The 20,015-nt window shown below is 41.1% G+C and overlaps 8 protein-coding genes across 8 annotated transcripts; 4 read left to right on the top strand and 4 right to left on the bottom strand.

Annotated features, from left to right (window-relative positions):
- Positions 1-519: 519 nt before the first annotated feature.
- Positions 520-1,061, bottom strand: LOC122330839 (histone H3). The gene has a single exon (XM_043228172.1). The coding sequence runs from the start codon at positions 1,058-1,060 to the stop codon at positions 650-652; it is 411 nt and encodes a 136-aa protein (XP_043084107.1). The 5' UTR covers position 1,061; the 3' UTR covers positions 520-649.
- A 554-nt stretch (positions 1,062-1,615) lies between these two features.
- Positions 1,616-2,019, bottom strand: LOC122330846 (histone H2A). The gene has a single exon (XM_043228180.1). It carries the CDS (start codon positions 2,011-2,013, stop codon positions 1,627-1,629), a length of 387 nt encoding a protein of 128 aa, XP_043084115.1. The 5' UTR covers positions 2,014-2,019; the 3' UTR covers positions 1,616-1,626.
- A 789-nt stretch (positions 2,020-2,808) lies between these two features.
- Positions 2,809-3,447, bottom strand: LOC122330823 (histone H1-like). The gene has a single exon (XM_043228159.1). The coding sequence runs from the start codon at positions 3,445-3,447 to the stop codon at positions 2,809-2,811; it is 639 nt and encodes a 212-aa protein (XP_043084094.1).
- Positions 3,448-5,546: 2,099 nt separating this feature from the next.
- Positions 5,547-6,145, bottom strand: LOC122330860 (histone H2B-like). The gene has a single exon (XM_043228194.1). It carries the CDS (start codon positions 6,124-6,126, stop codon positions 5,749-5,751), a length of 378 nt encoding a protein of 125 aa, XP_043084129.1. The 5' UTR covers positions 6,127-6,145; the 3' UTR covers positions 5,547-5,748.
- Positions 6,146-6,756: 611 nt separating this feature from the next.
- Positions 6,757-7,187, top strand: LOC122330844 (histone H2A). The gene has a single exon (XM_043228178.1). The coding sequence runs from the start codon at positions 6,767-6,769 to the stop codon at positions 7,151-7,153; it is 387 nt and encodes a 128-aa protein (XP_043084113.1). The 5' UTR covers positions 6,757-6,766; the 3' UTR covers positions 7,154-7,187.
- Positions 7,188-11,926: 4,739 nt separating this feature from the next.
- zgc:163040 (uncharacterized protein LOC100038789 homolog) lies at positions 11,927-20,009 on the top strand. The gene is made up of 5 exons (XM_043228206.1): positions 11,927-12,257; positions 14,136-14,160; positions 14,788-15,116; positions 15,480-15,485; positions 19,556-20,009. The coding sequence occupies exons 1-5, from the start codon at positions 11,965-11,967 to the stop codon at positions 19,875-19,877; spliced, it is 975 nt and encodes a 324-aa protein (XP_043084141.1). The 5' UTR covers positions 11,927-11,964; the 3' UTR covers positions 19,878-20,009.
- On the top strand, positions 12,793-13,318 carry LOC122330854 (histone H2B 1/2-like). Its single transcript, XM_043228188.1, has one exon. The coding sequence runs from the start codon at positions 12,818-12,820 to the stop codon at positions 13,193-13,195; it is 378 nt and encodes a 125-aa protein (XP_043084123.1). The 5' UTR covers positions 12,793-12,817; the 3' UTR covers positions 13,196-13,318.
- On the top strand, positions 16,333-16,803 carry LOC122330831 (histone H2B-like). Its single transcript, XM_043228165.1, has one exon. The coding sequence runs from the start codon at positions 16,348-16,350 to the stop codon at positions 16,723-16,725; it is 378 nt and encodes a 125-aa protein (XP_043084100.1). The 5' UTR covers positions 16,333-16,347; the 3' UTR covers positions 16,726-16,803.
- Positions 20,010-20,015: the final 6 nt, after the last annotated feature.

Here is a 20,015-nt window from a genome sequence, read left to right on the forward strand (position 1 = left end):
ATCGCTTTCAGAACGGCTGATTCGGAGTTTAGCGCGTGCATCACGACTACGAAAAGCCATTAACAGTGAAGCACCGAAATTGATTCACCATGGCAACAAGCCAAAAAGAAGTCAAGATGTAACGGTTTAATTCTTAATTTAGTTTTCACCTCTCTGCTTTAAGTTATTGAGCTAATAATTTTAATGATATCCCATGGCAAAAAAAAGCGCCAACAGCTTGGTAAGGCTGTACACGAAAGGTTCATGGGCGTATAGTCTAAATTACAGCAATGTTTGTTAGACTGAGGGAAGAGTTTTCACAATTAAATATTTAATTCATAATAGTGTGTATACATACTAACCCAGGCGGTTACATTTTTTTAATTAGGATAACAAAATCTGTTAACAGATTAAGTAGAGGCACCCAAAGAGGGCGAACCTGCAGCTTCACCACTGACAAATTAATTTTAAAATACAAAAGAACAAGAAATCTTACTTTTCTAGAAAATAAAAATGATCAAACAAGGGGGAAGGTTGCTTTTCCACCATATGGCTCATGTCAAATAGACTTCGCACATCGTATTTTTGCGGAAATATAAGAAATTCTACTTTTTAGACTTATTTTGGTGGCTCTTAAAAGAGCCTTTGTGTTTAAGACGAAGCGTTGAGTTTAAGCGCGCTCTCCACGGATGCGGCGGGCCAGCTGGATGTCTTTGGGCATGATGGTGACTCTCTTGGCGTGGATGGCGCACAGGTTGGTGTCCTCAAACAGACCGACCAAATAAGCCTCGCTGGCCTCCTGCAGGGCCATGACAGCGGAGCTCTGGAAGCGCAGGTCCGTCTTGAAGTCCTGAGCGATTTCTCGCACCAGACGCTGGAAGGGCAGCTTGCGGATCAGCAGCTCGGTGGACTTCTGATAGCGACGGATCTCTCTCAGAGCCACGGTGCCGGGCCGGTAACGATGAGGCTTCTTGACTCCGCCGGTAGCCGGAGCGCTCTTACGGGCGGCTTTGGTGGCGAGCTGCTTCCTCGGGGCTTTACCACCGGTGGACTTACGAGCGGTCTGCTTGGTTCTTGCCATCTTCTTGTTCTAAGAATAACTTCGCTTTTCCGCAGCAGCTCTTATTTTAAACTGTCCTGACACAGTGGGCGGTGCTTCACCGCGGTATTTGATTGGCTGTTGTGTTTACATCGCAGCGTGACGTGGCCAATGACAGTCCGTTTCCGGTTTTCGAAAGAGCCGCGGTATCCTGCGTTTCCCGCTCAAATAATCTATTCAGCGTCCTGTTTTTGTTTACCTGGAAGGATTATTACAATCAGAGCTATTCGAAAAATATATATTTTTATTTACCATAAATGTTTTAAGCGGGTTTTTTTGTCTTCCTAATGCAGAAAAATACGTTCGGTCCTTCATCTTTTCATTTTAAGACCTTTCTTTTACACGCTTTGTTTTGTTTAAAAAGGCTCATAATTCACCTATTGATACCACTCATGTCTATCAAGACCAACGCAAATCGCGTGTATTGCTCACGATGACTCAACGTAAATTAAAACAATTGATCAAATGCAACATATGACAAAAATCGCTCTTATTAGATAAAGTGGGTGGCTCTTAAAAGAGCCTTTGTGTGTTTCGTGTGGTCGTGTTTATTTGGTCTTGGCGGGTTTCTCGGTCTTCTTGGGCAGCAGCACGGCCTGGATGTTGGGCAGCACGCCGCCCTGAGCGATGGTCACTCCGCCCAGGAGTTTGTTCAGCTCCTCGTCGTTACGCACCGCCAGCTGCAGGTGACGGGGGATGATACGGGTCTTCTTGTTGTCCCGAGCGGCGTTTCCGGCCAACTCCAGGATCTCAGCGGTCAGGTACTCGAGCACAGCGGCCAGATAAACCGGAGCACCGGCACCGACGCGCTCGGCGTAGTTTCCTTTGCGGAGAAGTCTGTGAACACGACCGACCGGGAACTGAAGTCCTGCTCTGGAGGAGCGAGTCTTAGCCTTTGCTCTGGCCTTACCACCGGTTTTACCTCGTCCACTCATTGTCCAACGCACTCGCTTTCACAAATTAAAAAGCAGAAAACAAATAACGGTTTGGCTACTCCACTTTTAAAGGAGCGTGCCAGTCACCCATTGGTTTAGAGCCTTGTAAAACCTTAAGCCAATAACTGAACTTCCCTCCAACATCCACCACCAAAAAGCCACGCCTTCACATCTAACATCGGGATTGTGTTGCTTTTCTACTAAACACGACTGAAAACAAAGAAATCGTGCAAATGCGAAAAGCATTAGTAAATATTGCATTTAATCTTTCGATGTCGATTAAAGATGTTTGCAGTAATAAACGTGAATAACATGTATTCCTTAAACACGTGTTTTAACTAAGAATGGTATGGCAGTTTAATAATCAAACAGAAAGATAAATTAAAACGAGTAATTAATGAAGCAAATAAGATTACCGGCCAGAGCTGTTTTCACACTGGACAAAAATGATGGAAATTTATTTAGATCAAACTCATCCACTTTTTTTCCTGCTCTCCTCTCATTGCGCAAGCTGCGTATAACACTGACTAAAATCTATATAAGTTTTTTTTGTTGTTTTACCCTTGGTGGTGACTGCCTTAACTGGTATGTCTTATTTGTGCATATATATTATTGTGTATTATTATTTGTGCATGTGTATTTTTTTCTATGCCAGTGTCAAAGATCGAAATGGGAAATCGGTACAGACAATAAACTAAGTAACTAAGAATCAAAACTGCATATTTGCTCCTTCCTTAGAGTTAGTGGGTGGCTCTGAAAAGAGCCGTTGGGGAATAAAACAGTAACGTTAGTTATCTATTTCTTCTTGGGGGCTGCTTTTTTAGGCTTGGCGGCTTTAGGCTTAGCAGCTTTAGGCTTTGCCGCCTTGGGTTTGACCGTCTTGGCCTTTTTGGGGCTCTTGGCCGCTTTCTTGGGCGCTGCCGGCTTCTTTGCCTTCTTGGGGCTCTTCGTCGCCTTCTTAGCGGCTGCAGCGGCGGGTTTCTTGGCCTTCTTGGGTGATTTCTTAGCGGCGGGCTTCTTTGTCGCCGCGCTCTTGGGCTTCTTGGCAGCAGCGGGTTTCTTGGCCGCGGGCTTCTTGGCTTTAGGAGCCGCTTTCTTGACGGGCTTCTTCTTGGTCTCGGCTGGCTTCTTGTTGAGCTTGAAGGAGCCGGAGGCGCCGGTCCCTTTGACCTGCGCTAGAGTGCCTTTAGTCACCAGGCTCTTGATGGCGAGCTTGACGCGGGAGTTGTTCTTCTCCACGTCGTAGCCGCCCGCAGAAAGAGCCTTCTTCAGCGCGGCGAGAGACACGCCGCTCCTCTCCTTGGACGCGGACACGGCTTTGACGATCAGCTCGCTGACGCCTGGACCTGTTTTCTTGGCTTTGGCAGCGGACTTCTTCTTGGGCGCCTTGGCCGGCGGTGCGGCAGCTGCCGGTGCTGGAGCGGTTTCTGCCATTTTTTCCGAGCGGACTTACAACCTTTCAAACGCTGATTTCAACGATGACTGTTTCTCGAGCAGCGCCGTACTTAAACCACCCATGAGAACCTTACAGACTCAACCCACCGCTCTGCGTCTGCACGTTTCCGCGAGCACCTCGGGCTTTGTGTTTTCTTCGCCTGTATTTAAGGGCAAAAATGGCACGTTAAAACAGTTTGACGCAGTAGAAACCGAGCGAACATCGAGCAGAGGTTCTTGGCTTTCTTTTGATGTTAAAACACGCGTCGAGGAAACGTTTATTTTGATCGAATCGGATCAAACTCAAGGTCAGCATCAGCTTCAGAACAAAGCTGCGTGCAAATCTAATGCCTCGTTTAGGTGGAAAAAGTTGATAACCGTTTAAAATCTTTTTCTATGTGTTTCAGAATCAGTTTAAAAGAGTATTTAATTAAATGAGCATCAATGAAGGGCGTGTGCAGAGTTTTATACAGCTGTTGTTTTGGGCAGCTTGAAGCACAAACACCTGGAAGCTTTGAGTGTGCTGTATTTAATCTTGGGTGGATGTAAACTTGTCCCGGTAAGAAAAATAATCAGTGCAAACAGAAAAGTATGTGAAAAAATGTGTGTGTGTGTGTGTAACATATTGTCATAACATATGGCAGTGACTTCTTGAATTAACCCAGTAATTAGAATTTCCTTCCAGGTTGGATGCATTGATGAAACATATATTCCTACCATCGCACCTGAATGAAGCTCATTAATGTATGGAATGGAAAGATGCAAGATGAAGAAAGAGATATATGTCATAACCATATCATACATGTCACCTAAACAAATTATTCACAATTAATTTAGTCATCTGTACACACACACACACACACAAAATGCTGGGCTAAATATAAACCAGAGCTGGGTAAAATATGGACAAAACAAACAAATGAGTTATTTTTATTTTTGCAGTGTACAAATGTAACAGTTATTATTTTTACTGTTAGACTTTAAAGTTTTTTTCAATACTTTATCGGTCAATGGTGCTGGTGCTGGTGCCGTTTCTTATCCTATTTGTCAAGCCTCTGCCTTCTTGCTGTTCAGCGATCAGATACTAATTTCATAACTATATTTAAGAAACATAACCAGAAAATTTAATCATGTTAAAAGAGTGTTAGATGTGAAAAAGGCTGCTCTGCACAGACACAAACTATCCCCCGGTTTCACAGACAAGGCTTAGGCCTAAAATGTAAGTATGAGTTGAAATAAACGTAAAATAAAATGGCAGTTCCTTTGTTTTGTCTTAAGATGCACACTGTAAAGTTACTTAAAGCTTTATCTTGACGGAATTTTGTTTCTATAGCCTTTCTTTTTTTAGCTGCTAACACACTGTTGTCATGGTGATTGATGATTTTGGAGTTTCATTTATCATCTTTCATAGTTTCATAGACGCACATTCAGACTGGATTGAACAAGGCAGAAAATGACAAAAGAGCATACATAGTTTGTATCCTGTGGATATTATCCAAAATTGTGCTAGAGTGATACAGAGAGAGAAACAGACGGGGCAAATTATAAGTCATTATTATTTTTATTATTATTTTATGTGTGCGCATACAAAAATTATTCTTGTCACTTCATAACATTCAACTGATGGCAGATGAAGCCACAAGTCTCCAAGTTTTCAACTAAACTTTCTTGAATTGTGTTCCAAAGATAAACAAAGCTTTGTAGGTTTAGAACAACATAGAAGTAAACGATTAATTCCAAAATTAAAATTTCAGGCTGGAGTAAACCTTTACCTTCCCATCTGCTAAACGCTTAGTGAACAGATGTCATGTGCCATGCTGTTTTTATTTATTGAATTATTTATTATTAGTCAAACTTTGTCTATGTTATGATGCCATATAAAGTTCTAGGTGTTTAATTTTTAACTTACTGAAATTATTTGTCATGTTGTCTGACAAACGGTTTAACCACTTGACATCTGCTGCATGTATGCTGTCATAAAATACTAAAGGTTAGTATTATATGTCAGTACTTGCAGATATGATTTTATATTATATGATTTAAATTTCTTACTAGAACTAAGAGAAAGAGAGAGAGAAAAAAAAAAAAAAAAAAAACCCAAGTAGGATGCCACCATTGACTTGGATAGCAAATTATGGCTGTTACTTTGCTACCCTTAGAAAGTAATGTTACTTTGCGACACATCACAGGTGTTTTTCAAGTGCAAACAGCGAGATACATGAAAATTATCACAGCTCTTTAAATGAGAAGATGGGTGGCTCTTAAAAGAGCCTTTGGGTTTCGTAGAGCTGGAGCGGATCTCTACTTGGAGCTGGTGTACTTGGTCACGGCCTTGGTTCCCTCAGACACGGCGTGTTTGGCCAGTTCTCCGGGCAGCAGCAGACGCACGGCGGTCTGGATCTCTCTCGAGGTGATGGTGGAGCGCTTGTTGTAGTGAGCGAGACGAGACGCTTCACCGGCGATGCGCTCGAAGATGTCGTTGACGAAAGAGTTCATGATCCCCATCGCCTTGGAAGAGATCCCGGTGTCGGGATGAACCTGCTTCAGTACTTTGTACACGTAGATAGCATAGCTCTCCTTCCTGCTCTTTCTACGCTTCTTTCCTCCTTTACCGGCGGCGGTCTTAGTGACGGCCTTCTTGGAGCCTTTCTTAGGAGCAGACTTCGCTGGTTCAGGCATGTTGATAACACGGATGTACCAATTGTCGTAACGAAGCAGAACAGAGCCCTTTATTGACCAACCTATGCTAATTTTCAAAGAGCTAAAGAACATCCTGATTGAGTGTTTTCATAGACTAACCCCACGATCTCGTGTGTCATTGGCCAATCACAGGCGTGAATTGATAGCCCCACCCACCGCTTCATGTTTGAACAACGTCAGCCGTTGTGAATGAATTTCCTTTCAGTTCCCGCTCTTTTTTGTTTCTTAAATATATAAATATGTAAATATTAATTAAATATAAATTATGTGCGCCTGTGAATGGAAGCCATAACGTTACACCAGGTCTTATGTTACAGACTGGTTTAATCCACTGTTTCCAAATTATACAGAAATGAAAACATTAATTTTATACACATTAAGTTTTTTAGAGGCTGGGTCATTGTTATATAAAAGTACTGGACATGAGCAATGAATGACTGTAACAAAGAGAATCGGAAAAAAAGGAGGGGTTTAGGATTTGGAGGGACGAGCAGTGATTGGTGTTCATTTGTCATCGACTCTAACCAATAGAAGAGGAGCACGCTCTCTTAAAAGCTGACTGTCGAGCGTCAACAGTATTATTTCTTCTTCAATCGGTAAGAGGTGCTAAGCAAGCATCATGAGTGGACGAGGTAAAACCGGTGGTAAGGCCAGAGCAAAGGCTAAGACTCGCTCCTCCAGAGCAGGACTTCAGTTCCCGGTCGGTCGTGTTCACAGACTTCTCCGCAAAGGAAACTACGCCGAGCGCGTCGGTGCCGGTGCTCCGGTTTATCTGGCCGCTGTGCTCGAGTACCTGACCGCTGAGATCCTGGAGTTGGCCGGAAACGCCGCTCGGGACAACAAGAAGACCCGTATCATCCCCCGTCACCTGCAGCTGGCGGTGCGTAACGACGAGGAGCTGAACAAACTCCTGGGCGGAGTGACCATCGCTCAGGGCGGCGTGCTGCCCAACATCCAGGCCGTGCTGCTGCCCAAGAAGACCGAGAAACCCGCCAAGACCAAATAAACACGACCACACGAAACACACAAAGGCTCTTTTCAGAGCCACCCACTTTTTCTTTTTAAAGGGTGAATGTGATCAGAAGCTGAATCCTACTTAAAAAAAAAAAAAGTGTATATCTCTTGCAGCTGTCCACTATAGTTCCGGACTCCACTAAAATGGCTGTCTCATCACACAGTGGATTGATTTAGGCAATGCGGGGGCAATTTTGGATGGAGGCAGTAGCTTCTCACTTCAGAACAGGAGGTGCTGTTGGATCCATGTTCAGGGGGTGTAGATGGTAGACTTAGGGATAAGGGGGTAAACCTGGCGATGTATAGATAAGGTGCGAGTGGATCCAACCTGGCCCTCTGGATCTTGTGTTCTGCAATGAGAACCATCTTATGAATAAAGTACTTCCTGTTTGCATCAAAGCTCCAACCCAAAAGCAATTAAAATGTTAAAGATATGGCAAAGATTTTCGACACACTTCATCTGTAAGGTGTCTATAGCATTAACATTTGACTTAACAAATATTTTTGTTTATTTGTCTTTTTTTGTTACATATACCACAAATATATATTCTTAAGCACATCAACGCCTAAAATAAAACTCCAGGAAAAAAACAACATGGGACCTTTTAGGTAAACGTATTATGAAGTTGCCAACTGATTTTCAGGAAAAGTTGCTAAAGAAAAATAACTTACAAAAATTACATTACTTTCAAATACAATATAATACATTGATACAAAATGTTGAATACTTACATTTTATGTATTTTATGAACTAAAACTAAAGTATTTTAAGCAGTTGTATCGGTAGTTAGTATGCTACACTTTAAAAATTTGTAAAATATGGCACAATGTAATGTTATTTGTATTAACCTTCTACACTGACTTTTCACAGGTTTCTTTTTTGTTCTACCAGCATTTAAAATTCCACATTGTATTTTCCACGTTGTTACACCTTAAATGATGTTCTGGCACAAAATTATCATTATTTTTTCAAATGTATTTATTTATATATATATATATATATATATATATATATATATATATATATATTTTTTTTTTTTTTAATGTACAATTGCAACTCAATTCACTTGATATATGTACTGCAATTTAGAGGGAAATATGTGCATTTTATGATTTAATTCACAGTTGCTTACATGTGTGTTTATTATTACATAAATACATAAATACATTTGCTAGGTGCTTTTACAGACAATGTCAATCAATCAATCAATCATTTTTATTTATATAGCGCTTTTAACAACACAGGTTGCATCAGAGCACTGTACAGTATAATGACAGGGATGTATAGTGACGAGAGTGACCAATTTCTTATTAAATGCAGAGACGATCTCTGTAGTCAATTCAACGATAGTCACTAGAAGTTAAGTGTCCCCAACCAAGCAAGCCAGAGGCGACAGCGGCAAGGAAACAAAACCCCATGCATACAGAATGGAGAAAAAAAAACCTTGGGAGAAACCAGACTCAGTTGGGGTCAGTTCTCCTCTGACCGGACGCCCAGCACTTAACTTCCAGTTCAATTTTAAACGCAGCTGTGTCAGATAGTGTAAATGACTTAGTGTGTGTGTGTGTGTGTGTGTGTGTGTGTGTGTGTGTGTGCATCAGGATCTGGTGATTGGTCCACGGGCGCATCTAGGTGTTCTGGTCTCTGATGAACATAATCTCTGTGTGCTGATCCACCATCTAGTCTGGATACAAACTGTGAAAACAGATTGAGAAAAAGACAGGACTAATATTAGCGTAGATGCCATTCTTTTTACGATGTCACAAGTACATCGTATTGTAGGAGTAGTGTTCCCAGTTCCAGCAAATCTAAGTAATGCAGCCTAAAAATCCTTTAACGGATTTGAATAATAAAAGGCGTGTTGGTGTGTTATGTGTAGGCTAAGTTAAAAAGATGTGTCTTTAATCTAGATTTAAACTGGCAGAGTGTGTCTGCTTCCCGAACAGAGTTAGGGAGATTGTTCCAGAGTTTAGGTGCTAGATAGGAAAAGGATCTGCCGCCCGCAGTTGATTTTGATATTCTAGGTATTATCAAATGGCCAGAGTTTTGAGAACGCAGCGGACGTGCAGGACTATAATGTGATAAGAGCTCGCTCAAGTATTGAGGAGCTAAACCATTCAGGGCTTTATAGGTAATTAATAAGATTTTAAAATCTATTCAATGTTTGATAGGGAGCCAGTGCAGTGTTGACAGAACCGGGCTATATGATCATACTTCCTAGTTCTAGTAAGGACTCTGGCTGCTGCGTTTTGGACTAGCTGAAGTTTGTTTATTAAGCGTGCAGAACAACCACCCAATAAAGCATTGCAATAATCTAACCTTGAGGTCATAAACGCATGAATTAATATTTCTGCATTAGAGGTTGAAAGCATAGGTCGTAATTTAGATATATTTTTAAGATGGAAAAACGCAGTTTTACAGATGCTAGAAACATGATTTTCAACGGAAAGATTGCTGTCAAACAGCACACCTAGGTTCCTACCTGATGATGAAGAATTAACAGAGCAGCCATCAAGTGATAGGCTGTGTTCTAGATTATTATATGTGGGGTTTTTAGGTCCAATTATTAGCACCTCTGTTTTTTCAGAATTTAACATTAAGAAGTTACTCATCATCCAGCTTTTTATATCGACTATGCATTCTGTTAGATTCTCAATTTGGTGTGTATCACCAGGCTGCGCTGAAATATAGAGCTGAGTATCATCAGCATAGCAGTGAAAGCTAACACCATGTCTCCTGATAATATCTCCCAGAGGTAACATGCACAGGTTGAAAAGTAACGGTCCTAGCACTGAGCCTTGAGGAACTCCATATTTCACTTTTGATCGATATGATACCTCCTCATTTAATGCCACAAACTGATAGCGGTCAGATAGATATGATGTAAACCATGCTAAGGCGCTTCTCTAATGCCAACATAGTTTTCTAGTCTATCCAAGAGAATGTTGTGATCGATAGTATCGAATGCTGCGCTAAGATCTAATAGCACTAATAACGAGATAAAACCACGATCAGATGATAGAAGCAGGTCATTAGTAACTCTAATGAGAGCAGTCTCAGTACTATGGTACGGTCTAAAACCTGATTGGAAATCCTCACAGACACCATTTTTTCTAAAAAGGAATACAGTTGTGAGGATACTACCTTTTCTAGTATCTTTGACAGAAAAGAGAGATTAGAGATTGGTCTGTAATTTACTAAGTCTTTGGGATCAAGATGTGGTTTCTTAATAAGAGGCTTAACTACAGCCAGTTTGAAGGTTTTGGGAACATATCCTAATGACAATGATGAATTAATAATGTTCAAAATAGGATCTATGACTTCTGGAAGCAGATCTTTTAATAGTTTAGATGGAACAGGGTCTAACATACATGTTGCTGGTTTAGATGATTTAACAAGTTTGTACAAGTCTTCTTCTCCTATAATAGAGAAAGAGTGTAATTTTTCCTTAGAGGATCTAAAGCTCACTATCTGATGTGAAACTGTAGTTGACGGCTGCATAGTTACAATTTTATCTCTGATGGTATCAATCTTAGAAGTAAAGAAATTCATGAACTCATTGCAGCTATACTCTTGGGGAATATTAGCACCTGTTGATGCTTTATTTTTAGTTAATGTAGTTACTGTACTGAATAAATACCGGGGTTGTGTTTGTTTTCTTCTAAAAGGGATGAAAAATAATCAGATCTTGCTATTTTTAATGCTTTTCTGTATGACAGCATACTCTCCGCCAGGCAATACGAAATACTTCTAATTTGGTTTTTCTCCACCTGCGCCCATTTTCCGGGCTGCTCTCTTTAGGGTGCGAGTGTTTTCATTATACCATGGAGTCAGATTGTTTTCTTTATCTTTTTAAGTGGAAAGGAGCAACTGCATGCATAGTTTCTGTTACATCATCAAGTTTTTTTGCGTCGTATTGGATGTGCTAAGGAATTGAGATAAGTCAGGAAGGTTATTTAGAAAGCTTTCTTTTGTGGTGGAAGTGATGGTTCTACCATACTTGTAATAAGGTGCAGAGTTTACAGGTTTAACTATACAGAGTTCACACAAGACTAGATAGTGATCTGAAATGTCATCACTTTGCTGCAGTACTTCAACCATTTTAACATCCATTCCATGTGACAGTATTAGATCTAGAGTATGATTTTTGGCAATGAGTAGGTCCAGAGACGTGTTGTCTAACCCCAACAGAGTTCAAAATGTCTAAGAAAGCTGATCCTAATGAGTCTTTTTCATTATCAACATGGATATTAAAATCGCCAACAATTAAGACTTTATCTGTGGCCAGTACTAACTCAGTTAGAAAATCAGCAAATTCTTTGATGAAATCTGTGCTGTGCCCTGGTGGCCTGTATACAGTAGCCAGTACAAACATGACAGAAGATTTATCACTAGCACATGATTCTGTAGATAATGTTATATGCAGCACCAAAACTTCAAATGAGTTATACTTAAAGCCTGCCCTCTGAGAAGTACTAAGAATATTGTTATAAATTGTAGCAACACCTCCCCCTCTACCTTTTAAACGTGGCTCATTTTTATAGAAATAATTTTGGGGGGTAGATTCATTTAGAGTGATATAATCATCATAATAATCATATAATCAATGTATTAGGGTTGTCTGAAACGTTGCTAAATCTAGCAACTAATTTGTTAAATTGCACATGGGTGCCTTCCAGTCCAGTGTGACGTTGCATAGCTCCGCCTTGGTATGTTTCAATTAGGTCCTCTAAGCGACTGTAAAGCTCCTGCTGCGGCTGGTATTCGTTTATCGTAAAAACTATTCTAGATCACTTGTAATCATGTCTGGAAGAGGCAAAGGAGGTAAAGGACTCGGGAAAGGAGGCGCTAAGCGTCACCGTAAAGTTCTTCGTGATAACATCCAGGGAATCACTAAACCCGCCATCCGTCGTCTCGCTCGCCGCGGCGGAGTCAAGCGTATCTCCGGTCTGATCTACGAGGAGACCCGCGGTGTGCTGAAGGTGTTTCTGGAGAACGTGATCCGTGATGCAGTGACCTACACCGAGCACGCCAAGAGAAAGACCGTCACCGCCATGGACGTCGTGTACGCTCTGAAACGACAGGGACGCACTCTGTACGGCTTCGGAGGTTAAACACGTCCGTGACACAGAAAAAACCCCAAAGGCTCTTTTAAGAGCCACCCAACTTTTCAAAAAGAATGCGTTTCATAATGTTTTGTTATTGAAAGATGTAACATGAACATAACGTGAACGCATTAAAATGCACGTTAGTGAAAGTTTCAGTAAAATGGCATGAATGCGTTTTACAAAAATTTACGCTGGGTGTATTAACTGACCTTAATATTTCAAAACCCGTGTTGATTTGTGTAAATGAGTGGGTAAAGCAAAAAAACATTTTTTTTTTTCCAATCTTTGCGTTTTTATCCCAGATATTTTTAGCGGGAAAGTCAGACAATGAAGTGGGAGGCAACTATATGCATTTAAATTTAGAAGCCTGTGATTGGCTGACGTGTCTGTCTCGCGGCTGATTTCCAGCCAATAGAATATTTCCTTGAGCGAGAAGATACAATCAGAGTACAGTAGCCAGCCCTCTTGGATTAGCATAAGCATTCAATAAATACCCGATACATGCGCTTGTTAATCTAGACGTTTGTGTTGATCTTCGTCAGCGAACATGCCTGAACCAGCCAAGTCCGCTCCTAAGAAAGGCTCCAAGAAGGCCGTCACTAAGACCGCCGCCGGTAAAGGAGGAAAGAAGCGCAGAAAGACCAGGAAGGAGAGCTATGCTATCTACGTGTACAAAGTACTGAAGCAGGTTCATCCCGACACCGGGATCTCTTCTAAGGCGATGGGGATCATGAACTCTTTCGTCAACGACATCTTCGAGCGCATCGCCGGTGAAGCGTCTCGTCTCGCTCACTACAACAAGCGCTCCACCATCACCTCGAGAGAGATCCAGACCGCCGTGCGTCTGCTGCTGCCCGGAGAACTGGCCAAACACGCCGTGTCTGAGGGAACCAAGGCTGTCACCAAGTACACCAGCTCCAAGTAGAGATCCGCTCAGACTCTACGAAACCCAAAGGCTCTTTTAAGAGCCACCCATCTTATCACTTAAAGAGCTTGCTATACACCAAGTGTATTATAACGTTCCTTGCAGATTAAATATTTACATTAAAACAACATAAAGGAATGTGTTCATTAAGAAAGCTGTTCTCATGATAGTAGAGCTCTACGTGTGACATTAAACACAAGGACTTGAGTGTCCTCAATATGTAGTTAATAAGTGTACAGTCAGAAGCAACAATTCTCAAACTGTTTAAGGAAACCATTATATTGTAGTATTCGAATAATAATTTACTATATGCTTTAGTATGCTAAGACGTTTCTCTAAATTAGGACTATGAAATACTGTTCATAATGTCTTATCGAAAGAAATATGAACATTTTTAGGTTTCAAATTTTAAACGCATTTCTATAATAAACCATTCATCGCTGTGCTCAACAGTGAATAAAGAAACAGGCAAAAAGACGAGGGTGTTAGGATTTGGAGGGACGAGCAGTGATTGGTTTACGACTGTCATCGACTCTAACCAATAGAAGAGGAGCACGCTCTCTTAAAAGCTGACTGTTGAGTTTTAGCAGGATTATTTCTGCATCCGTCTGTAGAAACAAACGGTTTACGAACATCATCATGAGTGGAAGAGGTAAAACCGGTGGTAAGGCCAGAGCAAAGGCTAAGACTCGCTCCTCCAGAGCAGGACTTCAGTTCCCGGTCGGTCGTGTTCACAGACTTCTCCGCAAAGGAAACTACGCCGAGCGCGTCGGTGCCGGTGCTCCGGTTTATCTGGCCGCTGTGCTCGAGTACCTGACCGCTGAGATCCTGGAGTTGGCCGGAAACGCCGCTCGGGACAACAAGAAGACCCGTATCATCCCCCGTCACCTGCAGCTGGCGGTGCGTAACGACGAGGAGCTGAACAAACTCCTGGGCGGAGTGACCATCGCTCAGGGCGGCGTGCTGCCCAACATCCAGGCCGTGCTGCTGCCCAAGAAGACCGAGAAACCCGCCAAGACCAAATAAACACGACCACACGAAACACTCAAAGGCTCTTTTCAGAGCCACCCACTTTATCTGTGAAGAGCGGTTTTACCATATGTTAAATTTGATCTATTGTATTAAATTAATAAGTTATACGTCAAGAATACACGCGATTTGCGTTGTTCTTGCTAGACGTGAGTGGTATCAATAAGGTGAATTATAAGCCTTTTTAAATAAAACAAAGCGTAAGTAAAACGGCGCACGTCTTAAAAAGAAAAGATGAAGAACCGAACGTATTTTTCTGCATTAGACAAGAAAACTGCTTGAAACATTTATGGTAAATACAAAAATATATATTTTAGAATAGCTCTGATTGTAATAATCCTTCCAGGTAAACAAAAACAGGACGCTGAATAGATTATTTGAGCGGGAAACGCAGGATACCGCGGCTCTTTCGAAAACCGGAAACGGACTGTCATTGGCCACGTCACGCTGCGATGTAAACACAACATCCAATCAAATACCGCGGTGAAGCACCGCCCACTGTGACAGGAGAGTTTAAAATAAAAGCTGCTGCAGCAGAGCGAAGTTATTCTGAGAACAAGAAGATGGCAAGAACCAAGCAGACCGCTCGTAAGTCCACCGGTGGTAAAGCCCCGAGGAAGCAGCTCGCCACCAAAGCCGCCCGTAAGAGCGCTCCGGCTACCGGCGGAGTCAAGAAGCCTCATCGTTACAGGCCCGGCACCGTGGCTCTGAGAGAGATCCGTCGCTATCAGAAGTCCACCGAGCTGCTGATCCGCAAGCTGCCCTTCCAGCGTCTGGTGCGAGAAATCGCTCAGGACTTCAAGACGGACCTGCGCTTCCAGAGCTCCGCTGTCATGGCCCTGCAGGAGGCCAGCGAGGCTTATTTGGTCGGTCTGTTTGAGGACACCAACCTGTGCGCCATCCACGCCAAGAGAGTCACCATCATGCCCAAAGACATCCAGCTGGCCCGCCGCATCCGTGGAGAGCGCGCTTAGACTCAACCCTTCATCTTAAACACAAAGGCTCTTTTAAGAGCCACCTAAATCAAACCGAATGGGCGAACTTTCGACAACCGATGGGGGGAAAAAAGTTTTTGTATCACTATTTGACGTAACCAAAATACAGTTGTGTTTTACATATGTAATTTAAAGTGTTACGCTTTACCACATCAGTGAAATAATTATAAACCACAGAAAAAAAGGTGGTTTGAAGATGGCTAACTACTTAGTAGTTTTCCAATAAGAAGTGTAATCCTGTTATTAAAGAAACGCTCAAGGGCTGTGTTCTGAGAGATTCCTTCAGAGTTAGAAGGGGACATTTATTTCAAGCACATGCTATTTTTAAATTATTTATGCTTTAAATAGGTCTAAATAACAAAACGTATATTTTATGGAATATTATAAATGAGAATATACAACAATATTGTTAAAAAATCCAAAACATTTTAGCTTATGTGCCCTCAAATAAGAGTAATTACTTGAATTAAATTTTCTGTTCGATTGTAGAGGGGATGTCACTTTGCAAGGTTAGCATTCAGAAACGAGTATTAGTACATTTTTACACAAATATACTACATTGTCATAGGGACTCAAATGGCACCAAATAGTAGGAAATGGCCCTAATCTAAAGTTGCCTAGTTGCGAACATTCTTCAAAATATCTTCCTTTGTGTCCGGTAGAGCAAAGAAATTCATAAAGGTTTGAGGGTGAGTAAATGATGACAGAATTTTCATTTTTCGGGTGAACTGTTACTTTAAGTTAAGAGAAATCGTCAGGACGACAGAGGAAAATCTAGTGTAAAATCGACATTGCTCTCTTTTGTTATAAATTCTCTCAATTAGTGTTCAAAAACTACACGATGGTATTTGAGACCCATTTGTTGGGAAACGAAACAAAAAGAACGGGAGTTAAAACAAAGGAAACTCAGATGATGTTCAAAAAGGAGCAGTGGGTGGAGCTATCAATTTCCGCCTGTGATTGGTCTTCGTTCTTCAGCTTATACTTCGACTTGTCCAATCACATACGACTTTATGGGTTTGGTCTATGAAAAACACGCAATCACAGAGGCTCTATACCACCTTTAAAATTAACATAGACGAGTCAATAAATTCTTGTGTTCGGCGCTGGGAAGATTATATTTTAATCATGCCTGAACCAGCCAAGTCCGCTCCTAAGAAAGGCTCCAAGAAGGCCGTCACCAAGACCGCCGCCGGTAAAGGAGGAAAGAAGCGCAGAAAGAGCAGGAAGGAGAGCTATGCTATCTACGTGTACAAAGTACTGAAGCAGGTTCATCCCGACACCGGGATCTCTTCTAAGGCGATGGGGATCATGAACTCTTTCGTCAACGACATCTTCGAGCGCATCGCCGGTGAAGCGTCTCGTCTCGCTCACTACAACAAGCGCTCCACCATCACCTCGAGAGAGATCCAGACCGCCGTGCGTCTGCTGCTGCCCGGAGAACTGGCCAAACACGCCGTGTCTGAGGGAACCAAGGCCGTCACCAAGTACACCAGCTCCAAGTAGAGATCTGCTCCAGCTCTACGAAACACAAAGGCTCTTTTAAGAGCCACCCATCTTATCACTTAAAGAGCTTGCTATACACCAAGTTTCCTTGCAGAGAGCTGTTGTAATTTTTATTGGCATCTTTGCTTCTAATCCTATGTCAAGCACATTACAAGAATGAGGTTTTTCTTTTAAGTCTATTTTACCCATGACATGTACAGACGACATTTTTTGTTTACATTTTTCTATGTATTTTATTAACATTACTATATTATCGATGTCTTGATCTAGTCCCGCAAGGGCGATTTAGTGTGTGTGTGTATATATATGTACTATAAACCAATGTTTCATCATTTTCAAATTTATGCTCATTTCACATTATCATTATTACAGAACTCTTGTTGGGTGTATCGGAGGCTGTTGTTTTGAAGTGTGTGTAGAAAAAGAACAATGTTTAAAATTTGTAAAGTTTCTCTTTCTGAATAATTGATATGAATTTGGCTTTCACAGCATCACTCTGTACATACAATTTTCTTTTTCACAGATTTTTCTTTTACCATCCTCACTTGTTAAAGTCTCCATGATTTCCGAATATCGTTCCATGTGAATGAGTTGCGGCTGAAGTATCTTATCTGCAATGGTCTTCACATCTTAAGATCCAACCAGTAGTTCTTAACGTCTTACTTTTTCTGCATCACTCTATTGATGTGATTGTTTCTCAAATGAATCGGATCCGGTTCGTCCTTCTCGATTACGGCAGTCCAGACAGTCTTCTGATCCTTCAGTCTGGTAAGATTTGTTTGAAAATCGTTCTTCAGAGGTGTGATCCCTTCTTAGGGATGAACAAACGCATGAAGTACATGTGGCGACTTCTGATCTTCAAATAACCTATCAGGTCTGGGATGTGAGACAAATAACTTGATTTTTGGATCAGACAAGACATGTAGAATGAGAGAACTTGAGAGTTCATGCACAGAAGTTATATCCCATGCATTAATTTCTTTTCCGATTAATGTTTTAATAGAAAATAATATGATTTTAATGCCCTGGTTGTTTTTACAGTATCTTATTTTGGAAAACAATTAACTAATATTCGAAAATACTGAGATATTCCACAAAAAAACTAAACAAAACAAGTAACATCTCTTGCGGAAGTGCAGTCTGAACAAACATGTTTCTGCAGCCACTTCTTTCCAAAGGCACGTTGACAAACGCCATTCATCTTTAATGTATTAACCAGCATTTATGATCAAAAGCTGATGAGCTCAGTGATACTTCTGATCTTCAAATAACGATATATTCAAAACCCAGATTCAATTCCAGCACAATTATTGGATACTATAGCACTATATTGTAGAAAGATTGAGAAAATATGTCGTTTTAACGAAATAATTATATTTGAACAACATAATATTTAATTTCTTTACCCAAAAATGTCATTTTTAACAAGAAAATAATATGATTTTAATGCCCTTTCTTGTTTTAATGTTTCAATCAATTTTGCTGTCTGAACAAACATGTCTGACAGTGCGAGTCTGCAGCCAGAGTCTATTGGACTAGTTAAAAAAAGAGGCTTGAAAAAGCACCCCAAATCATCCATTCATCTTTAAATCATTTGCAATTTGTGATGTTTGCAGAGCACATACAATATTAACCTGATCAAAAGCTGAGATGAGCTCAGTGATAGTCTCTCAGTATCTGCAGATTATAGTTTGAATACACCAGATTGTGGTTGAGCAGTTGAACCCCTGTTTGTGTGTATACAGGTGTGAGGGGTTTGAACTCAAAGATGAGAGCAAACAACCACAGCCTTCCTTTGTCACCATACAGTCAGACACCCTACAGATTATCTCCAGACACACTCAGATCATAAGGCTACAATTTAATCAGGCGCGTTGTAACTTAAATAGTGGTGAAGCAGTAATTACTCATAGACCTGTAGCTTTCTGACAAACTATGCATCACTACTTAATTTGCTATATAATCGTATTTGCTGTAAATTATGAAATCAAAGAAATTGTTCATGATAATGACAGATATTTGCATAGTTTCTCCGTGAACTATGGTTCTGTGTAAATGCTGCCCCTTGTGGGAAACTATCACATTTAATAACATGTTTTCTACAAAATAGATAAAAAAACTTTTGCCACCAAAGCTTTTCAGGATTATTTCGGTGGTCAGTTTAGCTTTCCGCCCTTCATTGCAGCTTCAAAAAGGGGTGGTCAGTTTAACTCTATTGCTGCTTCAAAGGGCTCTACATGATCTTAGCTGTGGGATTAGGGTCTTCTAGTGAAGTGATCAGTCTAGTGAATTGATATAAATGTATATTTTTTTTTTTATGTACAAAATTTATTGCTTTAGCTCTGGGATGTGAGTTAATGACTTCACAAATTAGGTGATTGCTCTTGTAACGTCTACCAGAGAGGGGGAATCTACCCGGGTGTAAAGAAGACAGAATTAAAACTGCTTTCTCACCACTGTCAGTGTTTATTTCATTATTGAGAGGAAAGCATGCGCCTTGTATTTATACAATCCTATAGCCTATACTGGAGGAGGGCAAAGTCTTGTGACAGTCAAACGACTTATTGACAACAACAACAAAATTTATATATATATATATATATATATATATATATATATATATATATATATATATATATATATATATATATATACTCTGCCATGATGATTTTTTACATCAATTTATATCACATTCAACTTCTCTGTACTACAAAGAATGACGTAAACGTCGCATAGCTCCGCCTTAGTGTGTTTCAAGTAGGTCCGGTAAACTACGATAAAGCTCTTGGCGCACGAGTTAGTCTGGCATCTACAGCTTACATCTTTGAAGCTTTGCAATCATGTCTGGAAGAGGCAAAGGAGGTAAAGGACTCGGGAAAGGAGGCGCTAAGCGTCACCGTAAAGTTCTTCGTGATAACATCCAGGGAATCACTAAACCCGCCATCCGTCGTCTCGCTCGCCGCGGCGGAGTCAAGCGTATCTCCGGTCTGATCTACGAGGAGACCCGCGGTGTGCTGAAGGTGTTTCTGGAGAACGTGATCCGTGATGCAGTGACCTACACCGAGCACGCCAAGAGAAAGACCGTCACCGCCATGGACGTCGTGTACGCTCTGAAACGACAGGGACGCACTCTGTACGGCTTCGGAGGTTAAACACGTCCGTGATACACAAAAACCCCAAAGGCTCTTTTAAGAGCCACCCATCTTATCGCTTAAAGAGTGTCTAAAACAATCATATGATGCAGTTCTTTATTACAAGAAAATCCCAGTAGTCCACTGTCTATTCAGATA

The sequence above is a fragment of the Puntigrus tetrazona genome, chromosome 25 (genome assembly GCF_018831695.1).
Source record: "Puntigrus tetrazona isolate hp1 chromosome 25, ASM1883169v1, whole genome shotgun sequence".
In the NCBI taxonomy this organism is placed as follows: Eukaryota; Metazoa; Chordata; class Actinopteri; order Cypriniformes; family Cyprinidae; genus Puntigrus; species Puntigrus tetrazona.